This window comes from Apodemus sylvaticus, chromosome 9 (assembly GCF_947179515.1).
Source record: "Apodemus sylvaticus chromosome 9, mApoSyl1.1, whole genome shotgun sequence".
Taxonomy (NCBI): Eukaryota; Metazoa; Chordata; class Mammalia; order Rodentia; family Muridae; genus Apodemus; species Apodemus sylvaticus.
The window spans coordinates 45,119,928-45,146,502 of NC_067480.1; the positions used below are offsets into that span (position 1 = coordinate 45,119,928).

Consider the following 26,575-nt stretch of genomic DNA (forward strand, 5'->3'; position numbering starts at 1 on the left):
GTAAAATGTACCCCCTTATTTTTTTTTTTTGGAATGCAAAGTCAATCATTTCTCTAAATCTATTTGTTTGGTTCCATAGCGTGTGTGTGTTGTTTTATTGTACTACTCTCTTAGGTTTTTAAAAAGTCTATAGTTTTATTAAACCTAGGACCCTTTGGCTAAATGTTAGTTGTATATAATAGATTATACGCTTGCAACTTTTAAAGTGTCACTATGGAAAAATTGATTTTTATTTTTCAAATATTTCAATACAAAGAAATGTTTTGTGGCCCGTGTTAGTAATAGGAAGTAGTAATACCCCTAAAGAAGGGATCAACTTTAGAAGTCCTGTCCATGACCAAAGCATATCTTGGGTTGTGGTGTTTGTTTTATATTGTACTTCCACACAGTAATTTTACCCAGGTGTCCTTCTCTTGGTCTACTTGCCCTACTAACAAACCCTCTGTAACACAAACACCCAAGTTCTCTACATCCTCTACCACCTGTCATTATTCCCATTCCCTGCATTCCATTTCTGTTTTGGCGTGAAATTAAAATTGATTTCCTCCCTCAGTCTATGTCAAATCTCCTCTCTGCCTATTTTCACTCCACTCTGATCACATGACATGAACCCCCAATCACTGCCTCCCAATCCACTGAGAACATTAATGAAGATAGGAACTACACTTCTCCATCTTTTTCCTCTTCTAGTATCCAGCTTCCTTATCACTTAGGAGGGAGAGTATTTCTCCTTCAACAAGGCCTTCTATCTTCCATGCAGTCCTGAACACACTCTTACAGGAGCTGTCCACATAGTTTCTTCCCTGCCTGTATCTTCTTTCTTCTCCTATATTCTATAAACATAACAATGATTCATGGTGTAAGAAATACTCAATCCAAACTTTGCCTGCTCACCATAGAGTCACTGCATATTTATTTGAGTAAACCACATGGTCAAATCCTCACTCTTCAAATCTTTGCTTACTCCTCATTTGATCGTGATTCAGTGCCTCTTCATGCCTTGAACTCTTCTATTGACTTTCTATCACTATAATAAACCTCTCACCAAAAACCTGAGGGAGGAAAGGCTTTATTTGGTTTCTACATCCCCATCATAGTCTGTCCAGGGAAGTCAGCAGAGTCTACAAAGAAAAGCTGCTAATTGGCTGCCTCAGTCAGTCTTGTTTGGGTATATATTCACACTGTCCAGGACCACCTGCACAGGGGAAACAACACCCACATTGGTCTAGGTTCTACTATGTCTATTGGGTTGGGAGGTAATGATTGTGGTTCATATCCTGTGGGCAGTTATCAAGAAAATGCCTCCCAGGCCAACCTGATTGAGACAATTCAACTCCTCAGGTAAATTTCCATCTTCCTAAGTGTGTCAATTGCCAACCACTATTAGCCATCACACTAGTATGACCATTTCAAAGTTAAGGTCTGACCCTCTTCAGTTACCTACTGGAACCATACAGTACTCGACAGTCACACTTCTTATTCTTTAAAAGTTCCTCATCTCTTCTATAATGTCACAATACCAACCCGGCCTTGACCTTCTACTAAAAAACAAACAAACAAAACAAACAAACAAACAAAAACCAGATCCATTTAATTCATTCTCACTAGGTTGACTTTTATTTTTGTTGCCTATCTATATGATAATGATGCTTTTCTTGAGTTTCAGCTTGGGAAACTGCAGGATCCTGCTTGTTGTGAGGTGTTTGTAATCACTGATGAGTCTTATCTCTGTCTGCTGCTCTCTGTCTACATTTGATTCTCCAAGTTATAGCCATGCTCAGTAATCATTGCTGTCTGAACTCACATCTCACTGTAACTGAGCAACTTGTCTCTTTCTTTCCTTGACTCTCTTCTCCATGCAGCTGCTAATTTTGATCATGTCAGTTTGCTCTGGCAACCCTTATTTATTTAAATTTTTTGAACTAGATTCAATACATATTTTAATGAAAACACTTCCCTTGACTAAAAATGATTTGCATGTTGTAATCTGAGACTGCTGTGTATTTGATGTTGCTTCCTGCTCCACAGGCTTCAGGAGTCACTGCAGTATGGATTCCCCTGTGCTCTTGAGACAGGCGGCTGACATAATCTCTTCTGTAGGAAGTCCTTGTGGAAGCTGCAGGGGCTGGATTCTTTTCAAATTTTTAACATCCTTAATTTTACATTCAATGACAATTATATTTATGAATTTGAGAGATGTGTGCTTTCTGTTGTCTAAGCACCTTTCCTGAGTCTTTATACTAATATAGGCACCATTTTGTACATAGTTTTCTGGTAACAGTATACAGTTTATGGGGGTGCTTAGAAATTCTTGACTGTTAGATTTCTGTCAAATACAGTCTGTACCATAGAGAGACTCTACATCTTTTTCCACAGTTTATAGGGTACCCAGGAGCCTTTGAAATCCTGAGTATAGAAAAAAAGAAGATATTAGTATAGTGAGTCTTCAGAGACTTTATGGAAGAGAAGGTTAACAAACACTGCCTCTACCAGCTAATCAGGATTAATTCACATGAGCAGTGACTGGTATTGATTGAATATCGGTCAGAGCTCCATAGCAAGATATAGTGCTGTTGAAATGTCCTACCTGAACTTCTGGCGAATTGCTTTGTATGACATTGTACATAGTCACAGTGAATTTGTAGGCTTAACTGTTGCACCGTGTGCTTCATCCTCATAGAATAGCTTGCACCTTTTTTCTAATTCTTATAGAACTCCATGTTTTTCAATGAGTTGTTTTAAAAAAACATATTTAGCATACACTTTACTTGATTTATTATGATCTTAAATTTGAATATTGATTTTTTATTCACTATCAAGTGCAAATTCTGCCTCTTCTCAGATACTCTCTGCATAGAAAACGTTTCATTCTCTCATGTGTACCTTTCAAATACTTCCTTAACAACCTCTATTAATGTCCATATATGGCTTTGTACCAGTCTATTTTCTTGTGCTATAATAGAATACCTTAGAATGGGTAGCTTTTAAAGGGATGGAGTTTATTTAAATCATATTTGTCTGGGAAGTTTCAAGAACATAGTCCTACATTGGCTCAGCCACCTGGTGTGGGATCCATTCTGCATCACTGGCACAGCAAAGAACTGCAAGGGTGAATTTGGAATGGATGAAATCAGAAATTATTTCACTATAAAACATTCTCTCGTAATAAACAATCCAGGCTATAAAAAGTGAAAAAAAATAACCAAATCATGCAAGGGGTCATTAATTCATTTTGATACACTAGACATTTATTAAAACTTTCATACTACTTCTCAACTTGGTTTCTTTGAAGACCATATTTCTCCTTGAGTTTAGGAGAAGTCAAACCAAAGCATTCTTACACATCAGAATATAAATGACTTAAAGAAACACCACGTTATCTTAATTTGTAAAATAATTAGTAGAGTGTCTGAGACATTTTAGATATTCAGCAAATAATTGCTGAGAAAAACAAGGAGTATTTTTCTTTATCCTATTTAATTACATAGAAATTATATTATATAATTATATATATATGTATGTATATATACCATAAAATAGAAATAACCAAAAGGGGATAAATAATACTTTATCTTTCCTCTTATTCCTTAATGTAGTTAAAAATTAATAAAATGCAAATATCTGCACACAAATATTATGCATTCTTGATTTTCATATATAATGTGATCTTTAAGATGAAGATGACAAACACCTTAATTTGAGCTTTATATCCACATGGATGAGATTTAATTATACACTTTTTTTTCCTTTTACCTGAAGCACAATGATACATTTAGAGATTAGTAATTAAATTTTGACTAAATACTGATAATACATAGTCCCATAGCTCTCCTTCAATGCGAGCACTATAGAGACTAAGGTTCCGTTGATGTCAAAGTGAAGTCTTAGTGACTTCTCTGTCTTAATCACATCCCGTCATTAGAACATTTTACCTGGCACTTTCATATCCTGTTTGTGAACTGTCAAAGAAAGTGCAAGTGTATCTGCAAAACACAAAGTTTAAAGATGGCAAGTTTGCTGAAATTAAAGTGCCATAGGAAAGAGCAGTACCAAGGGACATTGTTGCCTGGTCATGGTTGATCTTTGAGGTTCTAAGTACAAAAGTATGTGTTTGATGCCTTAAGTGACTGAACGCTATTTGATAGCTGAATGTTTGAAAAGGGACTGTCTTCTGTAACATAAATGACAATATAACTAACAAGGTTGGGTGTTGTCTCTTGACCAGGCAGTATTCTACTAGTTTAACATATAATAGCTTTTTAATTGTTGGAATAACCTTGGAGATGGTATTATTATTTTCCCCATTTAATAGATGGAAATACTAGTCTGATACCCTTACCATGCCTAAGGCTACATAACAGCATATGATGAGTGGCTGAGTTAAAATTGAAGTCTTGCCCTAAACCAGCACTTTTAATTACTTCCCTTCTTCTTCACTGACAAAGACAAATAAGAGCAGGCTGACAGTGACCCTATGCCATACAGCATTTATAATATTATAGTGTGTGCTCTCAGCCTTCCATATAACATATTAACTGCATAAATCAGCAAACTGAAAGGAAACCATTGAAGAGGGCAGATTTCAGATTCCATTTTAGCAGTGGATGTAAACACCACTCTTCCCCTTCTGTGGGATTCAGATAGTACTTAATAGCAAATCCTGAGTTCTCTGGAATTAAAGATACCTAGAAAAGATGTTACAATATTTATACAGGTGAGCCTGAAAATTAGCAAATGTTTAACAGGGTTTTTTTTTTTTCGGGTTTTTTAAAATATTTTTTATTTGATATATTCTTTATTTACATTTCAAATTATTTCCCCTTTCCTGGATCCTCCCTTCCCAAAAGTTCCATAAGCCCTCTTCCCACCCCCTGTTCCCCAATCCAACCCTTCCCACTTCCCTGTCCTGGTGTTCCCCTACACTGCTGCACTGTACCTTTCCAGGACCAGGGGCCACTCCTTCCTTCTTGGGCATCATTTGATATGTGAATTGTGTCTTAGGTATTCCAAGCTTCTAGGCTAATATCCACGTATCAGTGAGTGCATGCCATGAGTGTTCCTTTGAGACTGGGTTACCTCACTTAAGATGATATTTTCAAGTTCCATCCATTTGTGTAAGAATTTCATGAATTCATTGTTTTTAATGACTGAATAGTACTCCATTGTGTATATATACCACATTTTCTGTATCCATTCCTCTGTTGAGGGACATTTGGGTTCTTTTCAGCTTCTGGCAATTATAAATAAGGCTGCTATGAACATAGGGGAGCATGTATACTTATTATATGCTGGAGAATCCTCTGGGTCAATCCTGGGTTATGCCCAGGAGTGGTAAAGCGGGGTCCTCTGGAACTATCATTCCCAGTTTTCTGAGGAACCACCAGACTGATTTCCAGAGTGGTTGTGCCAGCTTGCAACCCTACCAGCAGTATATTTCTCTTTCTCCACATCCTCGCCAGCATCTGTTTTCTCCTGAGTTTTTGATCTTAGCCATTCTGACTGGTGTGAGGTGAAATCTCAGGGTCATTTTGATTTGCATTTCCCTGATGAGTAAGGATGTTGAACCTTTCTTTAGGTGCTTCTCAGCCATTAGATATTCCTCAGGTGAAAATTCTTTGTTTAACTCTTTACCCCAATTTTAATGGGGTTATTTGGCTCTCTGAAGTCTACCTTCTTGAGTTCTTTGTATATCTTGGATATAAGCCCTCTGTTGGATGTAGGGTTGGTAAAGATCTTTTCCCAATTTGTTGGTTGCCATTTTGTCCTTTTGATGATGTCCTTTGCCTTACAGAAACTTTGTAATTTTATGAGGTCCCATTTGTCAGTTCTTAATCTTAGAGAATAAGCTATTGGTATTCTGTTCAGGAAATATTCCCCTGTGCCCATGTCCTCAAGGGTCTTCCCCAGTTTCTTTTCTATTAGTTTCAGTGTGTCTGGTTTTATGTGGAGGTCCTTGATCCACTTGGACTTGAGCTTAGTACAAAAAGATAAAAATGGATCAATTTGCATTCTTTTGCATTCTGACCTCCAGTTGAACCAATACCATTTGTTGAAAAGGCTATATTTTTTTTCCACTGATGGTTGTAGCTCCTTTGTCAAAGCTCAAGTGACCATAGGTGTGTGGGTTCATTTCCAGGTCTTCAATTCTATTCCATTGATCTACTTGCCTGTCACTGTACCAATGCCATGCAGTTTTTAACACAATTGTTCTGTAGTACTTCTTGAGGTTAGGGATACTGAATCTCCCAGAAGTTCTTTTATAATAATTGTTTTTTTAAAGCTCAAGGATACAATAGAATAGTAAAGGATGATAAGCTATAAAAATTAATATCAACAGTTTAAAAATATATCATCCCATTTCCTATTCCTGAAATTGAAATTATTAGACTATATTTTTGAATGCTCTGATTATGTCCACGAGTTCCTTCCTGACTACAACTTCCTAGCTACCTAAGCGCTGATCACATTTATTTATTGTTAAATGTGAAGAGGGACAAACTGAGTTCTGTCATCTCAGCAGAACATACAGGTGGGTAACAAGCCATAAGGTTTAAAGCAAACCATGAAAGGGAGTCAATAATATCAACAGTTAAATGCCATATAGTATTTCAGTAGCTTAAACTTGGAAGATGCAACCCAATAAACAAATGTAAGTATACGTTCTTTCTGTCTTATAACTTATACTTGCCAATACAAAAGAATATTTTAATGTTTGAAAATCATAAAGCTTCTGTCCAGCTACATAGATGTATTAAATAGTATCTTACTCACTGTTCTATTACTGTGAAGAGACAAAATGACCAAGAAAACTCTTATAAAAGAAATCACTTCATTGGGGGCTTACTTACAGTTTCAGATGTTTAGTCCATTATCATCATATTTTGGAGCATGGCAGCAGGCATGGCACATATGGTAGTGCAGAAGTAGTAAAGGACCACAACTTGATGTGCAGGAAGATGGGGAGGGAGACTGAACTTGGTAGGGAGTTTTGAAAGCTCAAAGCTCACCATCTCCAGCGATAGACACATTTTGTCCAACAAGCCCACATTTCCTAATCTTTCTCTCCATTTAAATAGTGCTACTCCCTGGTGTTTTGGCATTCAAATCTATTAATGTATGGGGTTTATTCTCATTTAAAACAACACAGATATACAGACATATAATAGATGATTGATAGATAAATAGATGATAGATTGTAAAAGTGACAAAGTTGTGTGTTGCATTAAATAGTAATACAGTGAGTCATTTCATGAGCAGGAAGATTTTTGTGAAGAAAATGATATTTAATTTCCTATGTAGGAGAGGGGTAGCTTTGGTCCAGCCTGTCTATATCATGACAGGAAGAGTGTAGCTGTTAATGAATAGTGAGGGATGTTCCAGATAAAAGAAACAATAAGTAGAAAGTCAAAAACAGTGTAAAGAGTTTTCAGTGTGCTCTACCCATAGAGCTCTAGTTAAGAATTACAATGAAAGCTGCTTTGACAGTTATTTTAGCTGCCAGGAGATGTTTCTGACTAAGAGTGTGAGGTGATTTTGTGTGTGTACATCACAGAGTATGGACACATGTGCATATATGTTGGGGAGTAAGAATGGATAAGGAAATGACAACAAGAACATGAGGTCAAAATGGAGAAAATAAGCTAAGGGATGTGTCAATCTTCCTCACATACTTCTTGCACTAGATCTGAACCTTAACAGAGTCAGGGGACTAATGTTGTTCAAGAAGTTCCTTTCAGAGGACTGCTTGTCATTTAGGGTCTCAATAATAGCTATTAATGTAGCTAAGGGCATGAAGGTCAGGAGCAGGGGAGTACTTCTCTAAGCTTTGTGGAAGACAGCAGCATCCTGACACAATGAGGCAGGGTGGAAGGACACCATTTGCTACTCTGAAATATTTTGCATGTCAGCTTGTAAAGCATAAAGAAATAACCCCAGGGAAAACCATGAACATTTCCAGCTCCAGACTTTGGTTCTGTGAATTCTGGCACTAGCAAGGAACCCTCAGAAATAAAACCAATAATTTATTCATGAATATCCATGAGATGTTCTGGAAACAACAGACTTCAAGAAACACCTTGTAAGAGTTACAGACCTACAGGTATCTGCATATAAATTGCTCTGGAAAACCAATGCTGCTCCTAATGTTATAACAACATAGATTACTATAGTTAAGCTTGGAAAGCTTATATTCAAATATTCAGATGAGAATTTCTCAATTGACAATCATGAACGTATGTGGTGATATTTGATCCTTCCATAGTCCTTTTGGGCTAAGAAAATTAGCAAAGTTGTTAAATAAGAGTCTTTTCCAGTGTCCAGATCAAGATTAGCGATAAATCCCTAGAATTCTGTCCCTGGGTATATACAAAACTTAAAACAATAAAGTCTATTAACATAGACTTTCATTTTGATGATGAACATTAAGATGGCAGCTGGAAGCTGGGGTTCAGCTTCTTCTGAGAATATTTTATAGAAGAATGAACCTGAGCAAACAGATTGTGGATTAGAGGAGGCATCTGGAAAAATGTCTGGGTGAATTTCAGAAAGATGACCACACAAGCATTTTCAGGTGTGCATTAGGTCCACTAAAGCCAAGAGGAGGTAGAGGAAGAACTTGACTGATTGGCACAGAATACACTGGCTCAAATCACCAAAAAGCCATTGCTACTCTAAGGATTTAATTGAAACATACTTATTTAAAAACAGCCAGCAGGGGTTAGAGGGCAGTCTCAGTGGTTAAGAGCATAGACTGCTCTTCCAGAAGAACAGGATTAGACTATCAGCATCCAGGTGATGGCTCATAACTATCTGTAACTTCAGTTCCTGGTAATCCCACATCTTCTGGTTTCCAATGGTACCAGACAGACACATGGTACTCAGATATATATGCAGACAAAATATCTCTATGTATAAAATAAAAATCAATTATAAATTTAACTCCCTGGATTCATAAATATATAATTTACATCTAACAAAATAGTTATGAATTCTTTTAGATCTATGAAATGGCATGATTTTGCTTTGTAATAAGAACACCTGACAAAGTTTGGTATAATTGACATAAGAAGGAATATTATAGATGTAGTATTTCCAATCCTGAGTTTTACATCTATTTAGCAGTATGGTTTATACTGTGAAACCACAAACTAAAGTACATGAATCCTTTCTGCTCAATTATAAGGGGGTCATACATTCAATCTTCGGTCTTTTGTGTTTGAGTATATTTGCACAACATGTATATCCAGAGAGAGCATCAGCTTCCATGGGTTAATCAAGGGGTTGCTGTATTAATAGGTTGCACACTTCATTGATTTTTAATTAATTTCAGGAAAGAGACAGAGGATAACTACTACAGCCCACAAACATCTCCTTTCTCGTTGCAATCTACATCTTTATTGATCTGCTGCTTAAGGAGCAGAAGTAATCCATTTTAAGTGCACCTCCCTATGAGGCTGCCTGCGAGGTCTCACGCTCCACAGTTCACTCCTCCCATTATTGGCTAGAGGTCACTGGCAGGGGACTGCTGTGCACGGGAGGCTATTCTTCTGGTCCAAGCAGATGAGCTTTTGACTTGACATTTATTCCTTAGGAAAATAAAACCTTCTCATTTTGCCTTGTTGATGTTACCCTTCCATTTCATTGGGAAGAATGATTAAATCTCATTTTTCTTAAAGAAAATACAGGAAACCAGAGGGGAAAGTTCTGCTATATTCCCCAATAGGTGCGATTTCCATCCATTCCCTTGATACTAAAATTCCAAAGCCTCGGGTTATCCTAATTGCTGTGGGATTCATCCTTTTCCATACTACCATCAGCGGTGTAAATCTTAGATCAACTCTGCCTCACCATAAAGAAAGATTGTTCGTGCCAGACAGTCTTACAAAATTGTGGTCTTCTGGTTCATTTAATTCAGCCATAAACATGAATTTAGTGCTGGTTTGAACTGTGGATGATACATGGTCAAATGAACAAATACAACAGAGTCTGGGCCCTAGCAACACAATAACTATAAGGCTCTTGTGTTTGTGGTAATGGGGTATAAAGAAATAAACTGTGGCTAGGCATGCTGGCACCTGTCCGAAATTTCTAGACATGGAAGGTAACAGCAGAAAGATTGATGAGAGTTCAAAGTCAGCTTGACCTGCATTGCTAAACTGACTCAAACAAACCAAAAGAAACCTATTTTATAAAATATTAGACATAAATTGTATACAATATACAATTCTTGTTCATGATAATATGTGGCAAATGCACTAGCTCATATATTTACTACTCCTTTATCATTACTGTACTTTATTCCTTCTATTTAGAAAATCATATAACTAAATGATAGTCATTGCAGAGACTCATAATAACTTATCAGTTTGCGAAGAAAAAATGATTGCTAAGTGCTGGGCCCTAAATGAGTATCCATATCACCCATCTAAAGCTCAGGGAACATTACAGTAGAAGGAATGGGAAGAATGTTACAAGCTGCAGAATGAGGAGTGTACTCATTCTGTACAGGACCTGGATCTTGCAACCATAAAGTCACAGCATCAGTGATTATCTTCACAAAGACCTATACTAGAATGGGCCTATCTATATTCTATCCAGATAGGACAAGATATCATAGGATTCCAACTCTTCTAGAGTGGCTATAGAAAGTTTAAGGTTGCAGAGAGAGAGGGAATCACGGTCCTCAGTAATGTAACCACTGACACATTGCTCCATGCAAGCAAATAACCCTCACTGGAGTTTATACAAGCAACCCTAATTAAATATGATCATACACACATATGCATACATATCATGTGTGTTTTTCTGTGTATATACATGCATAAATATATACATATATTTGTATACTAATTTAATACGTTTTTTAGGTGAGGTCTTACCATATAACTATGACTGGCTAGGAACTCACTTGGTAGACCAGGCTGACCTTGAATTCACAGAGATATGCCTGCCTCTGCCACCCAAATGCTGCTTTTAAAGGAATATGCCACCACATCTAGAAAAAAAATTTTTAAAAAGAAAATGAAACCTGGTTCATTTTGAATTCAGAGTCCCTTCTGGATCAAGATTAAATCATAACATCTAGGTTTAAATAAGTGTACTCTATGATGTTTGTCTAATGACAGAGTTTCCTAACAAGCTCATTTCTATATGTGTCCAAGTCATTAAACAAGGTATCAGCATAGTTTGATTCTAAAGCAGATCCAGAGGTACTACCCTTAGAGAATCCAGTAAAAAGAAATAGTTGTATATATTAGATAGAACCATTTACTCCACAGGAAAGTATTCCCTTTCATTTCTTACAATAGTTGTTGTCTCTGTAACACTCACTCAGCTAAATACACTCTCAATAATTCTTTATGAATTTATAGTCTGTTGACTGTAGTTTTCACTAGGTATTAGTATCGGGAAAGCTTTAAGATCATTGATTTTGAAATCAAATACACTACAGTCAACTATGAGCTATATTATGAATTAGTTACAACCAATTGTTGTTGTTGTTGTTGTTTTATATTTCTGCACATCAGCTGGCCATTTTTCAGATAGAGATAATAAATTAATAATATTTATATCACTTTCAGATTTGTATTTTTGTATGTATGGAACATTTAGAGCACTCATCATGAAATACATGTGAAATACATATTAACTATTTTATGCTTTTAAGTGATATAATAGAAACATATATGATCATAATTTATCTTTCCCACATGATTTCAGTGTCCACTGCTAACCAAAACCTCTGTCCTGTTTTTCTACAGTGACTATTACAACTTGCCTAAAATATCTCATAGTAGAGCTATCAGATCATATGGTTAAATAAATTTAGATCATTGTGCAAGTTGAACAATTAAATGATTCCTTAATATTAAAGAGATACTGAAAATGAAATACTAATAGATACAAAAATATAAGGATGTGAATTTTCTCTCTCTCTCTCTCTGTATATATATATATATATATATATATATATATATATATATATATATATATAAGCTTGTGTGAACATTTAATACAATACTAAAAGGTAGTAAGTTGGATTATTTATCAAAATATATTTGAATTTAAAACAGCATAAAGTGTGACAGTATAATCCATGAGCTCTGGAGTAAAAGTAGCATGAAACTCAAGCCACATGATGGTATTGCACATCTTTTCTCCCAGCCTGTGGGATACAGAGGCAGGTGGATCTCTGAGTTCAAGACTAGCCTGGTGTACAGAGTGAGTTCCAAACAGTTAGGGCTACACAGTAAAAGCCAACAAACAAAAAAAGTAGCATACAACTCCACATAAAGCAGTATATTTAACATTAAATGAAGACATGAAGGGGAGATTAAAAGATCAACATAAAAAACCAGCATGGATTGTTTTTTGTGAATAAAGAAATTGAATCTGAATAAAAGAATATAGGGAAAGTAGGATGGTAGTATTTGTGAATTTTAGAGTAAAGCTTAAAAAATATTCTATCTGGAAATGGGAATATTACACACATTTCTTGTAGAAAGCAGTCTCTCTGGGACAGGTTTGTATTTGAGAAGGTTTTTTTGGCAAAGGTTCTTAGGAATAGCATCTGCTTTGGTATGAAAAATAAGTATTGGACAGAGAAAACAGTGGGGTTAGAATAAAATTGTATCTTTTCCCAATTCCACAGAGGTAGCTGGAGTTGGAACAGCTCTTCCAAATGATCCATAGAGGGCTAGCTTTTTTCCTCTTGTGAAAGGGAAATCAACCAAGCAAACAGCTCTATTTGTGTTTGGTTGGGGGGGGGGCAGTGCCTCAAGACTGATGTAACCAACACTATGAGATGAAAGTGTATCAGCAGTGTGCATTTGACCTGGTTTAAGGAAGCACACAGCTGGACTCACTACATACAGAGAGGTACCGAGACTGTAGTCAAACTTGGATTAGTTTGAGAAGAAAAGAAATATTGAATCAAAAAGTATTTTATTCCTTTTAATTAAAATGACTAAAAGCCAATGTTCTCAATATGTAAAAATTTAAGGTTCATAGCCTAACAAAATCTTTGAAAGAGTTTGAAGGAGCATAGGTACAACAGGAAATCTGAGAATTAACTGTAAGAACTAACTCTGAATCTGCCAAGATACCCATGTGACATGCCTGATTCATTTCCTAGAAATAAGAGCATAAAATTATCTACTATAAATATATATATATATATATATATATATACATATTTACATATACATATATACATACAGAGAGAGAATGGGCCATGCAAGTTACCTCCCAACAATGCTGATTTCAGTTTCTTTTCCTTATTGGGATTAATTATATTTTCAATAAGAAAAATGAATTTGAGGTTATGTATTTGTTGGACAGATTCATCTTAGAATATTGAATGTCCTAAGTATTTTTATTATGTGATACACCTGAATCATCAAGATAATCTGGAAGGGAAAGGAAGGGAAGGGAAGGGAAGGGAGGGGAGGGTAAGGGAAAGGAGGGTTGGGGAAGGGAAGAGAGTGGAGGGGAGGGAAGGAGAGGGGAGGAGAGGGGAGGGGAAGGGAAGGGAAGGGAAGTGGAGGGGAGGAGAGGGAAGGGAAGGGGAGGGAAGGGAAACAGACAGATGATGTTTGATGTGATTGAATTCACTTTCCTAGTGAGTAACCATTATTTATTTCTCTAGTTTGGTGTCTTCAATTTAGGATGAGTCCAACTTACTTAATGAGAATATAGTCAAGTCCCTTACCAAATTAACATTTCAAGAGAAATGTCCATTCTACCTGTCTATATTGTTGGACGTTCTTAGCCCTATAGTGTTTGAAAAATGATACAGAGACTCATTAATTTTTATCATAGCTCTGGCCTTAGCTTAGGCTACTTTCCAGCCAGCTCGTCGAACTCAATAAACCTGACTATATTAGCTCATGTCCTCCATGTGGCCCATTACTTCTCTCTCACTCTGTCTGACCACCCTGAGTCACACTGGTGAGTCTTCCTGCACCTGATTCTTCCCACAGTCCCCATCTCTTCCCTGAAGTCCCATCTTCCCTTTCTTGCCTCAGCTACTCTCTGTAGATTTTTATTAAGCCAATCAAAAGTGAGGAAGGTATATGTTTACAAAATACTGAAGCAGACATTAGAATAACAATACCAAAGTCCTGGCAGTACTCAGTTGTCTCTGTACAGAAGTCAACATTTAGATAATAAAAAGACATGCTTTAGACAATATACAAAAATGCTTGTTACCCCAAACAAAAATATTAATGTTACCCCAACATATTTCCTACTCTCTGTGTCTAGTATTGGGCTAATATTTAGTATTTATGGATACCTATATTTAATAATCCCTTCCAAATTAAAAAAAAAACTGCTAGAGGTAACATCAGAGATAATTTAAAATATTCTGTCATGTTTATAGTTTGTATGAAACAAGTACCTGTGACCATATGCTATTTAGCAATATGCCAACTAATTCTACCCAACAACCTTCCATTCTGTGCACTTTCTACCACAAAACCTAAGAGATGGAAGTCTCCCCACTTGGCTTTTTCTCAGAGCCTCCCTAATTTCCACTCAATTGGGATACATTAAGGGACTTCACCAAATAAGCTCCCTTTCTTCAATTGAGCATGCTCATATCTTTAGCCCTACTAGCAGCAAACATTACAGCTGATATTTTCTTTCTAAGAATTGCTTTTAAAGGAGAGGTGGATGAAAGAGATTTTTCATTGGATGTTCGATTTCCAAAAGTTTCCTGTTACTTAGAAAGATTTGGGTTATTAGAATGGTATTTTGTTATTTTTGAAGGGTGCTTTTTGCTCACTCCAGAGATTAATGCTTGAGAGCTGACTACAGTCTGAAATTTTTAGCTCCACACATGTGTTTGCTGAAATTGTTGCATGGAAAATATAAGAGAAGCAAATATTTATTATCCCAAGTAGTACAGTCTTTGCTGACTTCCTTTCACTTCCTGCAGCTGGGCAGAATATATTTTTACATTTAATAAATACATAATAATCATCCATTTTAGCTAGACGGCTATGACTCAGATGTCTCGAGATAGAAAAGAAGGTCATTGCCAGGTGCGCATTTATGGCAGCAATTTGAAAATTAAGTCTTTTGTTGACTTTATTTTCAGAGAGCAGTTCATGTGACTGATTTTAAACCAGAAATTAAAACTTAAATTAAGTGCAAGAAAATTGTCTTTTGAATTTTTATATCAAAGTATAATTTCAAAATTCTAAAATCAAATTTTGCCTTTTACCCAGTTAGCTATATTTTCCCATTAATTAATTAGTTAATTAATTGACTTTACATTCTGATCACAGCTTCCCCTCCCTCCTCTCCTCACAGTCACTTCCTCTTACCTCCCATCCAACCATCTCCCTCTCCATTTCTCCTCAGAGGAGGGGTTTCCCTCCCCTATTCCCACACTTATCAACCCACCTTGACATATCAAGTTGCAGTAGGGCTGGGCATGGCTTCTCCTACTGAAGCAGCCCAATTAGAGGACCAGGATATAAAGATAGGTATCAGAGTTAAAGACAGCCCCTGCTCCAGTTGTTAAGGGTTCCCCCATGAAGACCAAGCTACACAATTGTTACATACATGTAGGGAACCTAGGTGGTCCCATGCTTGCTCTTTGGTTGGTGATTCAGTGTCTGGAAGTCCCCACGGGCCCAGGTTAGTTGAGTCTGTAGGATTTCTTATAGTGTCCTTGACCTCTCCAACTCCCTCAAACCTTCTTCCTCCTCTTCTGCAAGATCTATATTTTAAGAGATGTGAGTTATGATTAGCATTTTTCCCCAAGACAGGGTTTCTTTGTATAGTTCTGGCTGTCCTGGAACTTACTCTGTAGACCAGGCTGGCTTTGGAACTCACTCTGCAGACCAGGCTGGCCTCAAACTCAGAGATCTGCCTGCTTCTGCCTCCCAAGTGCTGGCATTAAGAGGCAGAACCTAGCAACCAACTATTGGACTGAGCTTGGGAGTCCCCAACAGAGGATCTGGAGGGTGGTCCAGAGGAGCTGAAGGGGTATGTAGCCCCACGGGAAGAACAATGACTTTGGACACCCAGATACCCCAAGACTCCCAGGGACTGAACCATCAACCAAGGGATATATATGGTTCCAGCCAAAAATGTGGCAGAGGAATGCCTTTTGGACATCAGTGTGAGGAGTGGTTCTTGAGGTAAAGGCTCAATAGAGGCCACAACAAAGGGAAACAGATGGGGGTGTAGGTGGGACTGTGTCAGGTAGAGGGGCATATACATGGAGGCAGGGAATCATTGGGTAGGGGGGATTTTGGGAGGGGGGAAATTGGGAAAGGTTTTACCATTGGCAATGTAAATGAAGAAGATACTCAATAAAAAAAAGAAAAAAGAGAAAGCATGAAATAAGTGAACTTTCTAACTAGAGCAAGCAAGGGATCATGGGAAATGGGGCAACTGTTAACAGTATGGATAAAACCAGATTTGTGCAGTAATGAAGTCAACAAAAACATTGCTAAATCACATTTTCCTAAAATACTCTTATGTGCTCTGTGATAAGGGTGAATAATTTGATCATTCTATTAACTCACAGAAAGCATCTGTCAGCATCAAAGGCTTTCATAGCTATCTTATTTGTGACCTTTATTTTTAGTAAGTTCCTGAAAACTGTGATATATTTATGAAGAACACCAAACTTTTAATATATTTTCTAATAAATTTTATCCTATATAATAACTTTGTGAGTGAAACATTATTAAAATGAGATTTTTCAATAGTAATAATTCTGAAATTTGTACCTACACATTAATCATGACAGGTAGGTTTTAAGGTATTTATATCACTGTAAATATTTGTTGAATCCCCACTGTACCTCATAGATTTCTTTGTAATGGGCAGGTGAACTTACTGAGAGTAATGTTTGCCTAATTGAGAATTGTTAATAATTATCTGTGGCACACTGATGAGAGTTTGCATTTTCTAGTTACAATAAGCCACTTACTAAAGGCTTTATATATGCTATTTTACATGATCTTCACAATAATCTGTGCAATATACTTATATAACACCATGGAGAATGAAACATTATTAAAATGAGAATTTCAGTAGTAGTAATTCTGAATTACATATTGATAATAGGTATATTTCAGGGAACTTTTATCACCATAAATGCTTGTCTAGAGTAAAATGCACTGCTGTCTCCCTTTAAAGGGAAGGGATGGGTGATGGAGAGGTAAAGCTGTTTGCCCAAATCACATATCTAGAACTTTAAAGAGCTAGGGTTTGAACCATTCAATTGCCTTTAGAATTTATATTCAGACTCAATCCTCCATTTTTCTATACAATACGCCTAAGCAAACACAGAATCTCAAAATTTACATAATCAAAAGTTTCTAAATCGTAAACAACTTTGTGATTCAGTTACATGTTAAATACAGTAATTCTTAAAAGTCAATCAACTGGGGGGCTGGAGAGATGGCTCAGCGGTTAAGAGCACTGACTGCTCTTCCAGAGGTCCTGAGTTCAATTCCCAGCAACCACATAGTGGCTCACAACCATCTGTAATGATATCAGATGCCCTCTTCTGGTGTGTCTGAAGAGAGTGACAATGTACATAAAATAAATACAAAATACATAAAATAAATAAATACATAAATAAATAAAAAAGTCAATCAACTGCATTGTACATGAAATTCACATAAATCTTTAAGAATATTTTGTTGCAACAGTGTATTTTATGAAGCTGTGACTCTTACCTATGTTTGGTCATTTCTGTGTGCCCTAAATCAAATATGGTGGGTTTGGAATCTTAGCCAAAGGGAGATCACTGCTCTTCATTTTGTCACATTCACTTCTAGTCATTATGTCTTCTTAGGTGCATCCCGCTTATTCAAAGAATAATTTTGTTTTGAAAGAATTTAGCAAAAAATTTGACTCTAATGAGCTCTTCAAGTCAGAAAAATGCTGTATTGTGGGAAACCTTTTATAAGTAATCCAAAGACAATTCAACACTTTAATTCTGGGTGGGAAAGCAGAACTAAGGTGCAGCTGGAGCTACCGACTTAGAAGTGTATATCTGTACAGTGATGCCTCAGAGTAACAAGGGACCATGCAAGAGTCCTTCGATAATTTAGTAATGGAATATGCGTCTGTTATTAGTAGTACTGATTTTTGTCATGTAGGCAGGAAAAACTATATAGATTGCCATCTGGCTTTTTGAAATGAGTTTTCATTATTTTGGTGAAAACACATTTTTCCTAATAATTGTTAGTAAGATTCAGGTAATTTGCTCTATTATATAGTGGATTTTAAAATAAAATATAGTGTTAAAGAACTTTTAGAATTTTCAAACCTTTCTTTGTATTATAGAATGTGTCATCTCAAAAGTGTCTTAGGACATAGAAGTCTAACTTAGCAGCTAAGCGCACATACTACCCAGCTGGAAAACACAATTCCCAGCACCTATACCGGGTAGTTCACAACCCTTAGTATATCAGGTAGTTCATGACCATCTGTAACTCTACTTCCAGGGAATCTGATGCCCTCTTCTGACCTCTGTGGGCACCTATATACATGTGCACATGCAGATAAGTAAAATAAGATCCATCAAAGGCATTGTAGTCAGTCAGACTGCTATAACAAAATAATACAAATCAAGCAGCCTATCCATAATAAAAGTTCCATGATGATCAAAGCTGACAAGCAATTGGTCCACTGATGTGCTTCCTAAACCTAAGGATACGTACTATGGTTGCACACAGAGATTTAAATTTGTTGTTCAATGATAGTTATATATCTATATGAGGGGAAAAAATCAGAGACACAGACAGAGGGAGAGAGAGAGAGAGAGAGAGAGAGAGAGAGAGAGAGAAGTGTAAGGTTAGAGAGATAGATCAGCACTTAAGAACACCCATTCCTCTTGCAGAATATCCAGGCTGAGATTCTAACACTTATATGACATTTCAAAGCCATTTGGAACTCAAGTTCTGTAAAATTCAATATCCTTTTCTGGACTCTGCACAAATAAACTAGCAGGCAAAAATACTCATACATATGAATTAAATAAATATACATAAAAGCCCTTAAATACAAAAACTATATTTCCATTTGAATGCTACTTAATTGGAAGAATCACTATGATTAAAAAAGAAGAAAGGAAAACAAAGAACCAAAATCACTCTCCTTTTCTCTTATCCAATTACCAAGGAAAGACCTTTCAGTCCGTAACTAGGTCTTGAAATTAAAAGATGACTTCCTGATTACAGCATTGTAGAACATAAAATCCAGAAGCTGATCAAGACTCACATCATATCCACAACATATTCATGTGCCTCTTGGATCTCTAATTGTTTTAGCCTCCTTGCTTACCTCTGCCCCTCTCCACGTGTTATTCTATAGAGGCACAGAATGCTATGCCTTTGGCCAAGTGCACATGTTAATTACTCTCAAAGACTGTTCTAGTCCTCTCTGCTCACAGTCTTTCCTTCTGAGGCCTAGCTTGCTCTTATAACTCTCTCAAGTCTCTCCTCTCATGAATCCTTGCCAAACTGTTCCTCAGGACACAGCTTTTCTTAAATGTGCTACATCCTCCTTGCCATATGCATCAGTTTTTATTTCTTCCCACTTTAGTAATTCACTCTGTCATCCTTTAATGTGAAGAACATATCCAAGTCTTTTCTTACCTCCTCAATGTCTAACATAGTGGGGAGATCTGCATGTACACAGTAGCACACATTATGTGTGCTACTGTGTACATGCAGATCTAAGTATCAGTACATTGACAATATATTTGCTGTGTGCTGCTATGTAGGTAGTCATAAAGGAAATGATTTCTTTAAATGAACATATCTTAAAAGGAAAAAATAATCAAATGGATGTGAAAATACATCATCTCCAAGGGAATAAGTTTATTTAACTCTGGCTCTCTAAATCCTACAAAAACTGTATGCTCTTGGATTTACCTTATTTTTATCCTACCTCATGCCCTAGAACAGCACTACTTAGGAAAGAGGACAAAAATCTCATAAATACCATTTGCGAGTTGACTTCAGAAAGCACCAATAAATGTGTTGTCACCTAGCTGTTGACTGATTGGATCATATGAGATGCTTTCCCCACCAGTTGTGTTTGATGGGCATTTCTGTGGAGGCTGGCTCCTGAAGCTCTCTGGAGCAATCTCCTCTTTCCACTACATCGGGTATATAGTTCATAATGTTTTGACCTATGTGATTTATGTGTCTGTTTTCCACGGCTTTTGTTTTGATATCAGAGACCATTAATCCTTCAAAGCTGTGCAGTTGTAATGCTAACTGCCAACAGCAATGATTTGTAATTGGATTGAGAATGTGCTTCGGCCCTTTTATAATAAGTCTGATTTGTTTTCAAATGACCACATTTTACTGCTGAAGAAAAAAATCAAATACACAATTTATCTTAATTCCTCGATAAAAATCATGGTCACACTTATCCAAGGCAGGTCTGAGTTTTCTTACCTTGCCATTATGTAAATATTTTACATATGATGAAACAAAAGCTATCTTCCTGCTTGCTAAAATATAATCAAGAAATAAATTATTATTTCTGTGGGTCAACATTCTTATGAATTTTTATAGAGATTAACATTTTGGTATGATATAAAAGCAAGTGTTCTCTCGCACCACCTCATCTCATTAGTAATCAGCAATAAATTTTATTTTTAATTTCCCTGTGTGGTTTTATGAAGATAACATATTAAAGGCTAATTTGTGGGTCATTATAAACTATGTACTTTCACTTGTGAGTTCCTATAATGACAACTAATGTCATAAAAGCCTTTTATTTGAAATTAGACTTTCATGAACCCCTAGGGTATCCTTTATTCTGTGTATAAAGAGAAAAGCAATATAACTCTTCAGCCTTTAGAGACTCTCTGAAGATGATTTTGGTGCCATCAAACCTGGAATGGAAGGTCTTTTAGTAATGGATAGCTGTGTTTATTTGGAATGACTGTGTAGGAGGAATATGACACTAAGCAAAAATTATATAGAAGAAAATGACAAAAAAATGGAGATCAGTCCAAGTGCATGTTAACTTATCTACTAAGACAGCTGCGCGCATCAGTAATGAAATGTTTGCAAAAGGATATCAAGTCCCCCAAAACTAGGTATATTTTTTAATGCCAAAGATTATCTGTGGTTTGTCCCAGTCCCACAACAACTTTTTTGTTTTATTTTATATTTTATTTTAATCTTACTGTTTTGGGGATTCTGCCTTCCCTTTGAGAAATGAAGTGTCTCATTTTATAACATAAAAAACTTTAGATTCTAAGTGACTCCCTTTTCTGCACTTGGTTTGTTTTTCAGGGAATGATGTACCTGGAAGAAAGACGGCTTGTTCATCGGGATCTGGCAGCTCGTAATGTCTTAGTGAAATCTCCAAATCATGTTAAAATCACAGATTTTGGACTGGCCCGACTCTTAGAAGGAGATGAAAAAGAATACAATGCTGATGGTGGCAAGGTAGGTGGAGCTGAGAGCAACAGCTCTTGAAAATGTACCAACAGACCTCTTTATCTCCCATCAGAACAGCGGTGTGATAATTCTTAGAGATGCAGAATATGAACCTTTAACACAGGACTGTAAAGATTGTCTCATTCATCCCGAGACTAAAGAGCTATTACAGAATGGCAGTTTCCTATGTACTGCTGAGAAATTTAGGTACTACCAACAATCATAATTCATATGAAAGCTAACCATTCTTGGGTCTATTTTCCCTAACACCAAAAATGATACCTTGTGATGATCTAGAATAGTTGGTTTGATTTCACTTATATCATAGTGAATTATTTACCTACATTGCTTGTCACTTGACTGTATACCAGAATAAACTAAGCCACTAATACTGGAGATTGGGCCTGGTTACATCCTGAGCTATGTTTTCCAGACCTCTAACTCCAGTTTTGCCCTATAACTGTGTTTCTTCATATCTCCCTCTCCAAGTGGTTTTATATATATCTTGGTTATAGATCTTTTATTTACTGATTAAGCCACACTCTTTGCTAATTAATTAGGGAAGTTTGTATGTGAGGATCCATCTTGCTTAATTGAAGAGACCTATGTGAGACCAGATCAATGGCACAAACCCAAAAATTCTTAATCTCTGTTGGCCTATGAAGGTTATTTATATATATGAATCTGTTAATTATATACCTTACTTTACTATCATAAGTAAATATTTACAATAAGTTTCTAAATACTTTGCACTGATTCACCCTAGGAGTTTACATAATTGTCTATATTCGAATCTTTCCAAAAAGTAAGATAACAAAATTTTGTAAAGTATAAAAATTTTAATTTTGAGAAATTATCTGACCTATTCCACATTTTGTCAGCCTATTTTGTCTGTTTACTACAAATAGCAGTGGTTGAAAAAGCACAGCTTTGAAATTTTCAACATTTCTCAGAAATAGCAGGCTATAAATCATATGACTTCACCCGTCTTAAAAACACACAACTGTAAAGTTTGTCTAAAGCAAGATTCATTATAGCTTTAAATGCCTGGTCACCATTAAGTCTTTATCAAGCCACCTATGATTTAAACTTACTTCTGTAACATGGTGTCCATAAGCCATAAAGTCTGCTAACTCCTTGCCCATAGGGAAATTACTTTCAATGTGTCTTCTGTTCCTTTTCAATGAATCCCATGATTCTGTCATAGAGTTACCTTGGTGTCACCTTGGTGAGCAGCCAACCTCATGATTTCAAATGCCTATTTAGTTTTAAGCTTTCAACTGCAAAGTAGAAGTGTTTATCTTTATTCCATAGAATCTAATTATATCCCCAGCTACATACCGCTGCCCTTTGAGTTGAAACACGTTCTGCTGACCCATCACCCACAGGGGATGTGGGTTGAGTTGTTTTTCTTATAGTGATGATGGATTTGTGCTGATCCCCTCACATTCCTTTATATTCTGAGCTCCTATTTCAAAAATGGTATGTATTTTCAGTTCTGCCTTACCAAGGCAAGGGAGATCATTTGTGACTGAAGAAAAGAGCAAAACTAACTTTGGAATTCATGATTTTAGACAATTTAGTGATCAAAAGAGGACATCGGGACAACTGAAGAAACAATCGACCACATCTATGGCCAAAACCGTATCTGAGAGGGAAATGGGATCACTGAAAATAAAGGAGTCTCACTTTTGAAAAAGCATCATGTAGAAAGATTATCAGATTTGATAATGCTGGGCATAACACCAGGTCAAAATTTAGACACTAGATATTAAGAAAATCTAGCAATATACAGTCCATCAAAACTATAATTGAGGTCACTCCAGAGACTAGCATCTAAGAAATATTTTTAAAAGATAATTTCTTGTGTAATTTTAATAATTTATTTTTTATATTTTTATAGATGCCGATTAAATGGATGGCTCTGGAATGTATACATTATAGGAAATTTACACATCAAAGTGATGTTTGGAGCTATGGTAAATATCTGTAAATTTATTTGTCCTTCTAAAGAAATATAAATGTTTATCTCATACAAAATAGTGAAGTCATCTGTTGGTCATATTGGAAATCCTTACTTATAAATTTGATTCCCTAAAGTAATTAACTATCTGGTCTCTCATTTAAAAAGTTAATACCTCAAATCACAATTTTATCTTTTTGTGATTTATCTTGTTTTTCTAAATCTGAAACATACAATATCACTGCTAAGTTTTCTTCTATAAGCTTGGTTTGAGGGTAATTTGCCTGACTAATCTATTTATTCTTATACACATACACATACACACACACACACACACACACACACACACACAACCTGACCAACATTAGGAATAACTTCTTAGAATCTCATGGCTTTGATTTACAAAAACTATTTAGTCATAAAACTCTGGAGATAATCAATGTTAAAGGGTAAAACAAAAAGGAAATTTTTTTCTTAAAGGAATTTATATTAATTAGAGAAAACATATTGGTTATTGTGACAACTGAACAACTAATAAACATAATAAAGTGGCAGTTCTGAAGGTAGAAATAAGAGAACACTGCTAATTGTAAATTGGAGTTTCATTTTAAAATGACAAAAATAAGTTTGAATGAGATGAAAGAGATTGATTTTTATTATTATTATTATTTATTCAATATATTTTTTATTTACATCTCAAATGATTTCCCCTTTTCTGGCCCCCCACTCCCGAAAAGTCACATAAGACCCCTTCCCTCCCCCTGTTCTCCCACCCAACCCTTCCCACTTCCCTGTTCTGGTTTTGCCTTATACTGCTACACTGAGTCTTTCCAGAACAAGGGGCCACTCCTGCGTTCTTCTTGTACCTCATTTGATGTATGGATTATGCTTTGGGTATTCCAGTTTTCCAGGCTAATATCCACTTATTAGTGAGTGCATACCATGATTGATCTTTTGAGTCTGGGTTACCTCACTTAGTATGATGTTCTCCAGCTCCATCCATTTGCCTAAGAATTCATTCATGAATTCATTGTTTCTATTGGCTGAATAGTACTCCATTGTGTATATATACCACAATTTTTGCATCCATTCTTTTGTTGAGGGATACCTGGGTTCTTTCCAGCTTCTAGCTATTATAAATAGGGCTGCTATGAACATAGTGGAGCATAAATCCTTATTACATGCTGGGGAATCCTCTGGGTATATGCCCAGGACTGGTATAGCAGGATCTTTAAGAAGTGACATGCCCAGTTTTCTGAGGAACCGCCAGACTGCTTTCCAGAGTGGTTATACCAATTTTCAACCCCACCAGCAGTGGAGGAGTGTTCCTCTTTCTCCACATCCTCGCCAACACCTGCTGTCTCCTGAGTTTTTAATCTTAGCCATTCTGACTGCTGTAAGGTGAAATCTCAGGGTTGTTTTGATTGGCATTTCCCTGATGACTAGTGAAGTTGAGCATTTTTTAAGATGTTTCTCCACCATCCGAAGTTCTTCAGGTGAGAATTCTTTGTTTAACTCTGTACCCCATTTTTAATAGGGTTATTTGGTTTTCTGGGGTCTAACTTCTTGAGTTCTTTGTATATATTGGATATTAGTCCTCTATCTGATGTAGGGTTGGTGAAGATCTTTTCCCAATTTGTTGGTTGCTGATTTGTCCTTTTGATGGTGTCCTTTGCTTTACAGAAACTGTAATTTTATGAGGTCCCATTTGTCAATTCTTGATCTTAGAGCATAACGCTATTGGTGCTCTGTTCAAGAACTTTCCCTCTGTACCGATGTCCTCAAGGGTCTTCCCCAGTTTCTTTTCTATTAGCTTCAGAGTGTCTGGCTTTATGTGGAGGTCCTTGATCCATTTGGAGTTGAGCTTAGTACAAGGAGACAAGGATGGATCAATTCGCATTCTTCTGCATGCTGACCTCCAGTTGAACCAGCACCATTTGTTGAAAAGGCTATCTTTTTTCCATTGGATGTTTTCAGCCCCTTTGTCGAGGATCAAGTGGCCATAGGTGTGTGGGTTCATTTCTGGATCTTCAATCCTGTTCCATTGATCCTCCTGCCTGTCACTGTACCAATACCATGCAGTTTTTAACACTATTGCTCGGTAATATTGCTTGAGGTCAGGGATACTGATTCCCCCAGAATTTCTTTTGTTGTTGAGAATAGTTTTAGCTATCCTGGGTTTTTTGTTATTCCAGATGAATTTGACAATTGCTCTTTCTAACTCTATGAAGAATTGAGTTGGGATTTTGATTGGTATTGCATTGAATCTGTATATTGCTTTTGGCAAAATGGCCATTTTGCTCAGAGATTGATATTTATAACTAGAAAATTATTTCATCAATTAGAAGTCAGTTGTTAAAGTGAGCTAGATAGTAGCATGTCTGTCTTTACAATTTTGTCCCCTTATAAATTATAAAATGAGATCAATATTTCATCTAAGTTTAAATATACCATCTGAAACAAGTATTAATTGAATAAATACTTTCAAATTAATAAAAACAAAAGCCTCTAGGTCTGTAAGATGTCCCAGAAGGTAAAGGAGTTTACTACCAAGCCTTATAGAGTGAGTTCAATCCCAGAACCCACATGGTGAGAGGAGACAACCAACACTTTCAAGTTGTCCTCTGATCTCTAGTCATGTGCTGTACTGTGGGCAGATCCTCACAATTATACACATACCATAAATAAATTTATGTAAAAGAAGAGAAAAGAAAAATAACACAACCCAAGTGTTAGTGCTTATTTTTAGCTTGATATTTTCTTTGTAAGATCAAACATGGTTACATGCTTTAATAAAGTGTTTCCTGTGTTCATATCTCATGTGTGTCTGTGTGTATGTATGCATGCATATATGTATATTATATTGTGGTTGACTTGCTAAAAAAGAGTGATCAATATTTTCCTAGCCTTCCATTGAAGTAGATATATTAGCTTCTTGGGCAGCTAGATCTTGATATAAGTAAGGATTTAGGAAATGTCAATCTGCTGATGTGACACTAAAAAAAAAAAAAATTACAAGATGCAATCAGTGTTAATGATTCTATTCTGAAGGATAATTTGAAGTTAACATATTTTTGTTTTGTTCTGTTTTGTTTTTAGACAATAGTGACTGACATATACCAGTTTAAGTAAAGAAGCATTGAAGACATATTCAGAAAACCTAGCCCCAATTATT

The 26,575-nt window shown here is 36.2% G+C and overlaps 1 protein-coding gene across 1 annotated transcript in view; it reads left to right on the forward strand.

Moving 5' to 3' along the window:
* Positions 1 to 26,575, forward strand: part of Erbb4 (erb-b2 receptor tyrosine kinase 4) — a 708,134-nt gene that overhangs the window by 643,991 nt on the left and 37,568 nt on the right. Inside the window, exons 22-23 of the mRNA XM_052191829.1 lie at positions 21,291 to 21,446; positions 23,341 to 23,416. Of these exons, the coding sequence (XP_052047789.1) occupies positions 21,291 to 21,446; positions 23,341 to 23,416 (232 nt within the window). The remainder of the gene's footprint in view (positions 1 to 21,290; positions 21,447 to 23,340; positions 23,417 to 26,575) is intronic.